This window comes from Delphinus delphis, chromosome 1, assembly GCF_949987515.2.
Source record: "Delphinus delphis chromosome 1, mDelDel1.2, whole genome shotgun sequence".
Taxonomy (NCBI): Eukaryota; Metazoa; Chordata; class Mammalia; order Artiodactyla; family Delphinidae; genus Delphinus; species Delphinus delphis.
The window spans coordinates 111,026,349-111,038,884 of NC_082683.1; the positions used below are offsets into that span (position 1 = coordinate 111,026,349).

Sequence of the window (12,536 nt, forward strand, 5' to 3'; positions counted from 1 at the left end):
ATCATTACAAATTCTTTGTAAACCTCACTTTCATCACTCCTCCATTAGGTGGCTATAATACCCAAGATCACTTAACCAACCTCCTATTATTGGGCATTTGGGTTGTTGTTTTGCTTTTGTAAATAACACTGTGTTGAACATCTTTGTGCATAAAGCTTTTTCTGCAGCTATGCTCTTTCCTGAGGGTATATTCCCAGAAGTGGAATTCTTGGGTCAGAGGATCTGAATATTTTGAAATCCAGAGCATAATGACTCTATCCTCAGTTCTCTCATGAGGGAGAAGGATTCCACCCAGGGACACAGCGTAGCTCCAGTAAGCACCCCTGCTGTGTTCCCTTCCTGTGCAGTGCCTGAATGGCGAAGCCTAAGTCACATTCTGCAGATTGTTTATTCCATTTGGATAACAGGCTAAGAGCCAATGGCAGATTTGGAGCCAACTATCAATTATTTATCATAACAAGGACAGGAGTAGCCTGTCGATATAAAAAGAAACCTAAGGAAAATCCCCAAACATTGTTTTTGACATTGGTTTCCCCTCTTCCCTCCCAGCCCTTCCTGGAGTAGCTGACATTTGGTAGAACTGAGGGAGACCACCTTGCTCCCACTTTGAGGTCAATGGGCAATAAGTTAATAGGCGACAAAGTGGGAAGCAGGAGGGGGAGATGAGCTGCCCCACCCAACAGAAGGGCCCCTTCAGGGAGGAGACCTGACTGTACCTTTGAAGATTGCTATCACCATCTCATCTTTCTCTGGGCTGTCAAGTGACTTTTCTCAGTTACTGAGCCCTGGCTTTGGGCCCAGAATGGAGCAGGGTGAACGAAGCTATGATCAGAGAGATGTCTATCTCCTTCCTGTTTAACATTGACTTTCCTGTCAGATGAGTCACTTGTGCCCAAGTGGTGCCCACGGCCGAGTCTGTGAGAACGTGCCAGCATGGTGTGAGGGGACCCAGAGGTGTAAGGAGAATTGGGGACGCCGGGAATATTGGAAGCAAGAGGAGCAGGAGAGCTGCTGAGGGAGCAGTACAGCCTTTTCCCTGCCATTAAAGGCAGCTGCCAATTCTCTACCTCTAGCCAGTGTTAATTTGACTGAGGGGCCCCTCTGGGTAGCCTCTGGAGCAGGACAAACTAAATTCTCGGTGCTATAAAGGGGCACTCAAAGCCACACTCTCAAAGCCTCAGTTTCCCCATTGGTAAACTGGACCCACAACACATACCTATTCTCTTGGGGTATTTTATTTATTCATTTATTTTTGGCTGCGTTGGTCTTCGTTGCTGTGCGCGGACTTTCTCTAGTTGCGGCGAGCGGGGAGTACTCTTTGATGCGGTGCGCAGGCTTGTCATTGTGGTGGCTTCTCTTGTTGCGGAGCATGGGCTCTAGGCGTGGGACTTCAGTAGTTGTGGCACGTGGGCTCAGTAGTTGTGGCTTGCGGGCTGTAGAGCTCAGGCTCAGTAGTTGTGGTGCACAGGCTTAGTTGCTCCACGGTATGTGGTATCTACCTGGACCAGGGCTTGAACCCGTGTCCCCTGCATTGGCAAGCGGATTCTTAACCACTGCACCACCAGGGAAGCCCTCTTGGGATATTTTTGATGACTCTTCAGAGGATTGTGTAACTCCTGGTAACAATAAACAGCCAATGAATAAATAGTTATCACTTCTTGGAGCTGAAACCCAGGAGCGCCAGGCCACCAGGGCCGCCAGCTGTTGGTGTTTTTCTCGCGGGTTTATCACAGAGGGAACTCAACATTTGCATGGTTTGTCTTTGTGTGTCTGTGTGAAGGTTCAAGAAGACGGGGAAGCTGCAGGCTCTGAAAGAAGGCAAGACGAGCGTGCACCCACCGTATTCTTTGGGACAGCTGGTCCCTGAGAGGCCCAAGCCCACCCCAGTGCTTGTGCCCCTCATCTCCCCGCCGGTGTCCCCCAGCAGCCTTGGGTCTGACAACACCTCAAGGACTAGCCGACCAGATGCCAGTGGCCCTCAGAGACCTTATGACGTCAGCAACAGAGACTACTTCTTCCCCAGATAGCTGGCTGGCCGGGTGGCACCTGGCAGCCTGGGGTGTCAGGCCCCCCGGACTGTGTGGGTGCTGAAGCACAAACTGGCCTAGCAAAGACGCTCCTCGCTGCCGTGCCAGCTCATCTCGGGTGCTCGCGGCCTCTGGCTTCGCCTCTACAGGAGGGCCTTGCAGAAGGTTCTGTGCTGGCTGAAAAAAAGGTTTGCTGCGTCTGTTCAGAAGGAAGAGGTGGTTGAGTTTTTGAACCACTCTTCCCCCAGTGCCCTGCTTACAGGGCTTAGAGTGAACTCAGGCCCCCGTGAAGAGAGGGGTGTCAAGACTCTACCGGACACTCCGGTGGGCAGAGCCGGGTGGCTGCGCAGGCCTCAGACTCCCCCCTGGGCTTGGTGCAGACAAGTTGCTGGCCGCCCGCGCACCCGGACCCACCTCCAGGAGCTGCACCCTCAGGCGGGTGGGATGAACGTCCAGCCAAAGACTCCCCGAGTCGCTTATCTCTTGGCCCACCGCACAGCTTCATCTTCTAAGCTTCTTGAAGCCCAAGTGCCTTCTCAATTCAGTTTTTCTAGGCCTGAGATCGGCTTTTCTTAAACCACCGTGGCTGGGGGAAAAGTCTCACCTGCTTTTCTTCACTGAACAGCTGAGAGGGGGGTGATTGTATCTCAGGGCCTGATGGTTTGAAATGGAATTATAATCAGTTCCTCATTAGCATTTTTCTAAATGTGAATGATAGTCCAAGCGCTTGCTGAATCCAGAAGCAGTTGCACTGGCTCCATGTCCCTTTTTGGATCCCAGGACTTCAGGAAAGAAGCCGTGGGGAAGGAGGGGAGTGTTGGGGACAGGGTCTCCATGCTTGTCTGTCACAGCATTGCTGAGGGGGACAGCGGCCTCTGCAAACCACCATTCTCCATTCTCCCCCTCCCCTGGCCCTCCAAAATGAGAACTGGCATTAGGGAGGGCTTCTGCCAGTGGTGAAATCAAAGCTGCCTTATTCCAGCTTTGTTTATTTTAGTTTCAGCTGAGCCTGAGTAACCAGGGAAGGTAATATTTATGCAAAAAGACAAAAGAACCCGGCAAGAATGGATTTTAATTTGGTTTTTAAAAAAACTGCTGACTGTTTTATCTTCAGAGGGTGGAAGATCCAGTATTAGCTGAGTGTCAGTGTAGAAATAATGGGGGAAAAGCACGATAGCTTTGCTTAGCACAAAACTGAGTCAAGTGGAAAAGGAGGAGAAAAGGAGATTTTGCCCTATTAGAGAAGAGACTCTGGTTTCATTCTAAATTTTGTTTTTGCCTTAAAAAGTGAAAAAAAAAAGTCTGCCTCTTCTCTAATTTAGCGGAAAAGCAGCTTGTTACTACTCCCCCAGGCGGCTGAGAAGGAAACGGTGTCCAGCTCGTGTCATGGTGCTGGGAAGCAAGCCTCCCACGATTACCCAGCAGGTCAGCTGAAAATCCCCACCCCTGAAAGCCACGAGCCCTCGGGTATCAGAGGAGGTTCATTAGAGAAAACACCACAGCCCTAAACTTGGTGCCTTCCTCTCTTTAGTTAGTTCCTTGAATGTGATTCAGTTCAGCTAGTATTGAAGCACCGAGTAAATGTCTAGCCGTGACACTGCAGTAACCACTTCAGTTCACTTTTCTGTCTGGGCTTTGAAAATTCAGTGATGTTCGTGGTTACCCAAACAAGCACCCTCAAGTATTCTGGGATGTCCCAGAATGAAGCTGTGATTAAAATCAGTCGTGTAACCACCACTAAAAATTTACCAGACCACAAAACTTTTCTAGTAGTCTCCCCTTTTAGAAAAATAACCACCAGCACCAGATAGGTGGGGAAAGGATGGAAATGACCATGTTTTATTTACCGTTTGCCAGGTTCAAACTGTTAGGATGTTGGACTACGCGGTGATTTTCATTGCTGGCTTTGGCTGTAAATTTCAGACCCTGTTGCTGCTTCTGGCAAGTGATCTTAACTTGACAAAAGTGAGGCAGGTGGTTTTGTTTTGTTTTGTTTTTCTCTAAATTTTCCTTGACTGCGAACAGCAAAAATGCTGTTAAAGGGAAATATAAAAAATGAGAATCTGCACGAGATAGGGTGATTCTGTGCCCACGGTTCTTTAAGTCTTGACAAAGTTTTACCCACGTGTAATTTTACCAGAGCCAGGCGGAGCGGTGCTAGTGGAAGATGTGAAATCCAGATAGCTCATGATTGCTGAGAGCTAGGCAGCTTTGATCTCCAAATTGTTATTGCTTTCATTATTATTGGAACGGAACTGCGTTTTTTTTTAATTGAAGAGGGTTTTTTTCCCTTTTTTTTTTATAAGCTAGTATAGATGAAGGAAAAATATTTGTCTTCTCTGGGTCGTAGGCCTTGCTCAGTGTACACAGGTATACACCCTAAGCTTTCTCTGTCCTTGAATCTGTGGTCAGTGAATGTGTGTTTCAATCCACAGGTCATCCTTACCTGTGTTTCTGCAGCACACGTGCTGCCTTTTATCCTCAACAGTGATGCTACTCACCGAATATCTGTAGCCATCTGCTACACAGCCAGATGTGAAATGTTATTAGCACAGCGACAATTTTTGTTAAAGATGGGCAACTTATCCTGCTGGGTGGGAAAAGTTGAAAATATGCTAGATCAAGGTCTCAATTAAAGTGGTCATTAATTTTTGTAGCATTAATGAAAAAAAAAGGTCAAGGAGGTATAACATTGAATGTGTCAACACAGCCCTTGGTGGCTCTGAGAGCTCTTTGCCCTGAGGGAGCCTGGCCCTTGCAGTTTGTTGGCGAGGCTCTTGGCTCACCCCGAGTGTCCGCCATTTCCCAGCTGCCCCCAAGGGAAGGAAACACCGTTACGAGGGGTGGAATCTGATGCTGGAATGAACTGGGAGCCCACCCGGTGGTGGACAGAGCTGAGCAGGGCAGGCTGGGAGTGGTCATGGTTTGTGGGTTTCGTGCAGAATGTTCAGGAATGTCTTGGCTGGCTGCTTTAGTGCTGAGCTGTATCGCTTCATCAAAGGCACTTAAGATTGACCCAGTCGGGGAGGAGTTGGTGAGAAATTTATCTTAATTTGGAGAAGCAGGGGCAACTGGTGGTCCTTGGGAGCGGGAGCCTGGATCCCAGCCTTCCGTGCAGCAGTTGGCAGTGAGGCTGTTGCTGAAAGGGAGCCCAGCTGGCTCAGCTTCTATGCCAGACACTCTTGAGCATCCCCGAAAGGTCCTTCCAGCATCGTGTCCTTGGTGTAGCCTGGCCCCAGCGCCAGTGAGTTTCTATGGCAACCTTAATGATTATTAAGGAACATTGTCAGTTGTCTGAACATATGCTCAAATGCAGATCTACTTCAGAAGGAAAGGATTGGAACAGCATGTAGCAAGGCTGTTAATTAATAGAGAAACCATATTTGGCTGGAGATCACACATCCGTTAAATAGAATACCTCAACTTTACATTGTTTTTTTCTGGAGAGAAATAATAGTTTTAAGTTTTTGTTTTTATTTTTTTACTTAATTATCTGAAAGCAAATACCAAAGGCTGATGATGTCTGTATATGGGGCAAAGGGTCAGTATGATGTTTTTCAATGTTTTCTCTTTTTACCAGCTACTTTGCTTTTAAAGTGAAAATTGTAAATGTTTGAAATAAATAAGTTCTAAAATTATGCTTGAGAGGTAATTTATGCTTTGGCACCTGGGTCATTTCAAGGAAAGACTTGAATGATTATGGGGGAAAGGGGTAAGGAAAGATGGGTTTAAAATTAAGGAGGACCCTTTTGGGGTGAGCTTCTCCTTAATGCAGGATTAAATTACCTCTGGGAAAAAAATCAGGTAAGTTTAAGAAATAAGTAGCAATCTCTCAAAGACTTTAATGATGAAAGTATTTCCCCAAATGAGCCCTGGGGTTTCTGGAAGGGGCGTGGTTGCTTCTGCCATGTTTACATCATTAGCAGGTGATGAACCTGTGGGGAAGGAAAAGGAAGGGCCATTATTCATCAGAAGACTGTTTATTGGACAGGGGGGTGTTAACGGAATCACAAAGGCAACCTTGTACTTCTTGATCATCAGATAGGCTGCATCTGTCCCCTATTGAAAAGGGTCCTCAATAGGAAAAACTTGGGACACAGCCATCCCATATCTTCCAAACAGAGGAAAGTCATCGTGTGGTTGCTCTGTGGATAAGAGTTGCTGTGTAAACAGTTCAGGGCTGGGGAGGAGGAAACTGCAGGGAAACCTGGAAATTGTGTAACTCAGACCAAAAGCTGAAGTGTGAGGCCCTGCTGTGTGACCCCACCCCACCCCCGGCCGCCTGGGCAATCAGAGGATAGCCTCACGACCACACCTACAGCGCCCATCGACTCCTTGAGGATGCCACTGTCTCATTTAAGGTTGGTCCCTGTCTTGCAGAAAGTGACACAGGAAACAGATGTCCCTATGGTGGCTTGGCTGTGTGGGCCCCACGGAGGGTGCAGGAGTGGGGGTAAGGGGCAGGAAATGGGAGAGGGTGCCTCCCTCTTCTCCACGGTGTCGCTGTTAGGATGACATGCTTACGATGCTCTTTCCAGAAGAATTTGGGGGAGCAGATGGTGAATCTTGTAGAGGATGGCAAGGAACACTCAGTTCCTGGAACAGCCACTAAGGAAAGCGTTTTCCTTATTTATTAATGCATAAGGAGACCGAACCTTTCTCCATGTCTGTGAGAAGCACAGGCCAGCGGCAGGGAACTGTGTGCCTTCCTGCAGTAGCAGAAGTGTGCCGTTGAAGGGCCTTAAACTGGTCCATGCGGTGTTCAAGGGCTGGGCTGGGGGCACAGCAGCCCCTCCGGCAGAGTAGTGACCAGGTGGGCTGCCTGGGTGGCCTGTCGCTTTAAACAGTCCTGAGCGTGAGAGTGAGCCCTGCACTGTGCTTCAAATACTGCCAACCCCTCCTTTCTCTGTGAAAGTTCTGTCTTCTTGCTGATGTGTGTTACTGAAAAACAACAGAACAACCTCAGCCACGTCTCATTTCATACCAGCAGTTTTCCGTGACCATCCAAAACACGAATACAATGAAGTTTTTCAGTAAAATCTGGAAACACTCATACTATGGGAATATGCAATATTCAGTTAGGATATTTCTTCTAAGGTAACTTCAAATTGCTTAGTAAAGCTGCCCAATGTCCACAAGGAAAATAGCCTACTATTTTCTTTTTTAAAAATTTATTTTATTGAAGTATAGTTGATTTCCAACGTTGTGTTAATTTCTACTGTAGAGCAAAGTGATTTAGTTATACATATAGACATTCTTTCTCATATTATTTTCCATCATGGGTTATCACAGGGCATTGACTACAGCTCTCTGCGCTGTATAGTAGGACCTTGTTGTTTACCCATTCTATATAGTTTGCATCTGGGAATTCCCTGGCGGTCCAGCGGTTAGGACTTGGTGCTTTCACTGCTGTGGGCCCAGGTGCGATCCCTGGTTGGGGAACTAAGATCCGACAAGCCATGCTGCACGGCCAAAAACAAAAATTTGCATCTTCTTATCCCAAACTCCCAATCCTTCCCTCCCCCACCCCTACCCCCTTGGCAACCACAAGTCCATTTTAATATTTCATTACGATGTTTTAAAGAATGAAATTTACTGGGAGGACAGTTGAATTCTATTTTGGTTTTTAAACGCCTGTGCTGCACAATGAGGGTTTTGCAATGATGAATGGTGTAAGTGGGATGTTCTGGGGTCTGTGCCCAACCATAGACGAAGAGAGGAGGGAAAGGTAGAGGAGGCCGGCGTGCGCATACTCGCTTGTGTGGGCAGCATGTTTGCCCTGCAGAGCGCAGGTATACACGGGTGTACACTGGAGTCACCACAACCGAGCAGGGATTCCAGATCAGTCTGATGTGGACTGAGATGCTTCTGAGGAAGGTGGTGGTAATGGACCCTGAGGGTGACTGTGGACCGTGATTGTTTCTATGATGAGGTGGGTGTTCTGGGGCCTCGGACTTCAAGGCCTTGGCGAACTTCAGTGGATCATGTCCATGGATGGGTCCAGGGATTAGAGGCAGCCCAGGCTCCACCCCCAGGCCCTCTGAATCACAAAAGTGGGTGTCTGTTTACATGAGTGTAAGGTCCTCAGTTTCTCCTGCTGTGCAGCCAGCTCTGAGGGTCTCTGTGCTGGAGACCACAGGGCAGGAGGTGAGATTCTATAGCAACATGTTACTGTGGGTACTAATTGGGTAACAAAATCTGTGGACAGCAAAGAGCTACTCCACCGGCCCTACTGGTTACCTAGAAGGCCACCATCCCCTTTTGGTCAAGGTGGTCTATTAAAATTAGCTAATAGGGCTTCCCTGGTGATGCAGTGGTTGAGAATCTGCCTGCTAATGCAGGGGACACGGGTTCGAGCCCTGGTCTGGGAGGATCCCACATGCCGCAGAGCAACTAGGCCCGTGAGCCACAACTACTGAGCCTGCGCGTCTGGAGCCTGTGCTCCGCAACAAGAGAGGCTGCGATGAAGAGTGGCCCCCGCTTGCCACAACTAGAGATAGCCCTCGCACAGAAACGAAGACCCCACACAGCAAAAATAAATTAATTAATTAATAAACTCCTACCCCCAACATCTTAAAAAAAAATTAGCTCATGATAACGACAACCGTTTATGGACCCTCCACCATGTGCTTGACACACAGGATATTCTTTATCATAATGGCACTGCAAGGAAAGTGTTTTCACCTGTTTACGAGTGAGGTCACAGAGGCTCATATTGGTGAAGATAGTGATCTAAGACACCTGAGTTAAGAGGCTGAACTAGACCCCAAACCTATGTCTGCCTGACTCCAAGGCCAGTGCTCTTTGTGTGGCCCCTCAGCCCCTGGTGACAATGAAGATGGGCCTATCTTTCCAACCCCTTTTGCAGGCCAGGTGCCCTCACCCTGTGCTGCGTGGGGCCTGGCCCACTCACCCCTGCGGGGAGATGGACCTGGATTCCTCATTGGGTTTATCACACCTGTCAGTGTGGAAGCTGAGACCCTGGGAGTCTGAGCCACACGCCGGTGGCCTCAGCGTGTCCCTGAGGCCACCAGGCCCCGGCGCTGCTCACATAACAGGCAGCCACAGAGAAGATGGGCCACAAAGGGGAGAGGCAGCAAGCAGCTCCTTACACTTAATGGTCCTTGATCAGAAACCAAACCAAACCACTTCCCCTTCTCTGCATCAGCCCTTTATCTATTCCTCTGAACTCTGTGTTCTGTTGCTTCCTTGGTGTGAACTTTAATGAACTTCCTTGAAATCCCCTAACTGTGCTTTCTTTATGGCGTGGGAATCTTTTTCTGTCCACTGCCTCTGAAAGGGTGAACGATCACCACACTAAGAGGTGGTTCTCTCTGGGCCATGAGATCCATTCAACCACCACGCCGGCTGCAGGGATATAAGAGGAATCAATTCCTCCCCCAAGTGTCACTGAGCCACACAATTAAGGTGCAAACGCTCTCTCTGGGAGCAAGTGACTAATCTGGTCTAGGGAGTCGGGGAAGGAAGGGATAGGGAGAGTGAAGACGGAGGAGGAGGGCTTCGGGTGGAGGGGGCGGCCCAGGGAGGCTGCTGGTGCAGGGCCTGGGGCTGGGGGGGAGGCCTGCCTTGGACATGCTCTGTGGTGAGCAATCTTTTTTTTTTTTTTTTTTTTTTTTTTTGCGGTACGCGGGCCTCTCACTGCTGTGGCCTCTCCTGTTGCGGAGCACAGGCTCCGGACGCGCAGGCTCAGCGGCCATGGCTCACGGGCCCAGCCGCTCCGCCGCATGTGGGATCTTCCCGGACCGGGGCACAAACCCACGTCCCCTGCATCAGCAGGCAGGCTCTCAACCACTGCGCCACCAGGGAAGCCCGGTGAGCAATCTTTTGATATCCTAAGAGCATTAGGGAGCTGCTTGAAGACCAGATTTGCACCTTCTTTTTTCTTTTATGCATATTAAAATTTTTTTCATGAGCCTGTATGTTTTTACAACTAGAGTAAGCTTTTCACTAACTATAATCCCTCTGTTTTGGGATAGTTCAGCCAGGTTGTACTGCTTATGAAAAATTATTTATTAAAAAGTGCAAGACGGGACTTCCCTGGCGGCAAGGAATCTGGTTAAGAATTCACCTGCTGGGGCTTCCCTGGTAGCTCAGTGGTTAAGAATCCGCCTGCCAATGCAGGGGACACGGGTTTGAGCCCTGGTCCGGGAAGATCTCACATGCTGCAGAGCAACTAAGCCCGTGCGCCACAACTACTGAGCCCACATGCCACAACTACTGAGCCTGTGCTCTAGAGCCCACGAGCCACAACTACTGAGCCCACGTGCCACAACTACTGAGCCTGCGCTCTAGAGCCCGCGAGACGCAACTACTGAGCCCACGTGCCACAACTACTGAGCCTGCGCTCTAGAGCCTGTGAGCCACAACTACTGAGCCCACATGCCACAACTACTGAAGCCTGCGTGCCTAGAGCTCATGCTCCGCAACGAGAGAAGCCACCGCAATGAGAAGGCTGCCCACCGCAGCGAAGAGTAGCCCCGGCTCACCACAACTAGAAAAAGCCCGCACACAGCAACAAAGATGCAATGTAACCAAAAATAAATAAATAAAATAAATAAAAATTTAAAAAATGCTTAAAAAAGTACTATATTGCTAAAAAGTGCTAACCAGTGTCTGAGCCTTCAGTGAGTTGTACATAATCTTTGCTGGTGGAGGGTCTTGGCTCATTGTTGATGGTGCTGACTGATCAGGTGGTGGCTACTGAAGGTCGGGATAGTGGTGGCAATTTCTTAATATAAGACAACAATGAAGTTTGCTGCATGCATTGACTCTTCCTATCATGAATGATATCTCTGTAGCCTGCAATGCTGTTTGATAGCATTTTACCCACAGTAGACCTTCTTTCAAAACTGGAGTCAATCCTCTCAAACCCTGCTGTTGGTTTATCAACTAAGTTTATGTAATAGTCCAAATCCTCTGTTGTCATTTCAACAACTGTCACAGTTTCTTCACCAGGAGTAGAAGAAACATCTACCTCTCTGCTCATCCATAAGAAGCATCTCCTCATCCATTAAAGTTTTTTCATGAGATTATAGCAATTCAGTCATATATTCAGGCTCCACTTCCAATTCTAGTTCTCGTGCTATTTCCACCACACCTGCAGTTACTTCCTCCACTGAAGTCTTGAGCCCTTCCAAGTCATCCGTGAGGGTTCCAATCAACTTCTCCCAAACACCTGTTAATGTTGATATTTTGATCTCTTCCCATGAACCACAAATGTTCTTAATGGCAACCAGAATGGCAAATCCTTTCCAGGTTTTCAATTTCCTTTGCCCAGATCCATCAGAGGAATCACTATCTACAACAGCTAGAGCCTTATGAAATATATTTCTTAAAGACTAAGACTTGAAAGTTGAAATTACTCCTTGATCCATGGGCTGCAGAGTGGATGTTGTGCTAGCAGGCATGAAAACAACATTAATCTCGTACATCTCCATCAGAGCTCTTGGGTGACCAGGTTCATCGTCAATGAGCAGTAATATCTTGAAAGGAATCTTTTCTCCTGAGCAGTAGGCCTCAACAGTGGGCTTTGTCAACAGATGTGCTGTCATCCAGGCTTTGTTGGGCCATTGATAGAGCACCGGCGCAGTTGATTTAGCATAATTCTTAAGGGTCCTAGGGTTTTTGGAATGGTAAATGAGCATCAGCTTCAAGTCACCAGGTGCATTAGCCCCTAACAAGAGTCAGCCTGTCCTTTGAAGCTCTGAAGCCAGGCATTGACTTCTCCTCTCTAGCTATGGAAGTCCTAGATGGCATCTTCTTCCAAGAGAAGGCTGTTTTGTCTACACTGAAAATCTGTTTAGTGTAGCCACCTTCATTAATGATCTTTGCTGGATCTTCTGGATAACTTGCTGCTGCTTCTACTTCAGCACTTGCTGCTTCACCTTGTACTTTGATGTTACAGAGATGGCTTCTTCCCTTAAACCTCATGAACCAACCTCTGCTAGCTTCAAATTTTTCTTCTGCAACTTCTTCACATCTCTCAGCCTTCATAGAACTGAAGAGAGTTAGGGCCTTGCTCTGGATTAGACTTTGGCTTATGGGAATGTTGTGGCTGGTTTGACCTTCTATCCAGACCACTCAAACTTTTCTCCATGTCAGCAATAGGGCTGTTTTACTTTCTTATCATTTGTGTGTTCACTGGAGTAGCACTTTTAATTTCCTTCCAGACCTTTTCCTTTTCATTCACAGCTTGGCTAAATGGCGCAAGAGGTCTAGCTTTCGGCCTGTCTCGGCTTAAGGCGTTGCCTTCCTCACTAAGCTTAATCATTTCTAGCTTTTGACTTAAAGTGAGAGACTCTTCCTTTCACTTGAACACTTAGAGGTCATTGTAGGGTTACCAATAGGCCTAATTTCAATATTGCTGTGTCTCAGGGAATTGGGATGCCCGAGCAGGGGATGGGGGAAATGGCTTGTCAGTGGAGCAGTTAGTACACACACAACATTTATTAAGCCCATCATCTTATATGGGCATGGTTCATGGTGCCC

The 12,536-nt window shown here is 47.9% G+C and overlaps 1 protein-coding gene across 7 annotated transcripts in view; it reads left to right on the forward strand.

Moving 5' to 3' along the window:
• The window catches only part of IL6R (interleukin 6 receptor), a 55,622-nt gene extending 45,191 nt beyond the window's left edge, over window positions 1-10,431 (forward strand). For 3 of the 7 annotated variants that reach the window (XM_060030660.1, XM_060030656.1, XM_060030661.1), the window contains one exon: window positions 1,781-5,666. In XM_060030660.1, coding sequence (XP_059886643.1) covers window positions 1,781-2,027 — 247 coding nt within the window. In that variant the 3' untranslated portion in view covers window positions 2,028-5,666. Of the gene's footprint in view, window positions 1-1,780; window positions 5,667-10,169 lie in introns of those variants that run through there. The other 4 variants (XR_009522060.1, XR_009522058.1, XM_060030663.1 and 1 more) reach the window with 3 other exon arrangements.
• Window positions 10,432-12,536: the final 2,105 nt, after the last annotated feature.